We start from the raw sequence: 331 nt of genomic DNA on the forward strand, positions 1-331 counted from the left end.
AGCCTGCGAGCCCAGGGACCACCCCGATGGCAGACCCTGCTGCTCCCAGGGAGAGACATCCCCATCCCCATAGAGACATCCCTGTCCCCATGGCTGCCTGACTGGGGGCAAGGGTTGCATGGGACTGCCCCGCGCTGCCACCCGGGAGCCCCACTCACCTCTCCGCAACCTCTGCCCTCTCCTCCGAGCGCTCCAGCTCTCCCTCAAGGACGACCAGCTTGCGGGCGACCTGTCAATGGCAGCAAGAGGCATGTGTCGGCCCTGCGCTTGCCCTGGCTAGGGGCACGGGGCTGCGAGGAGGCTGCGTGAACCCTTGGGGTTCACGACTGGA

General features: G+C 67.4%; 1 protein-coding gene across 1 annotated transcript in view; it reads right to left on the minus strand.

Annotated features, from left to right (window-relative positions):
• Positions 1-331, minus strand: part of LOC104075616 (tropomyosin beta chain) — a gene marked incomplete at both ends in the record, with an annotated part of 3173 nt that overhangs the window by 1524 nt on the left and 1318 nt on the right. Inside the window, one exon of the mRNA XM_009576183.1 lies at positions 159-229. Coding sequence (XP_009574478.1) covers positions 159-229 — 71 coding nt within the window. The remainder of the gene's footprint in view (positions 1-158; positions 230-331) is intronic.

Source organism: Fulmarus glacialis, unplaced genomic scaffold (assembly GCF_000690835.1).
Source record: "Fulmarus glacialis isolate BGI_N327 unplaced genomic scaffold, ASM69083v1 scaffold18514, whole genome shotgun sequence".
Taxonomy (NCBI): Eukaryota; Metazoa; Chordata; class Aves; order Procellariiformes; family Procellariidae; genus Fulmarus; species Fulmarus glacialis.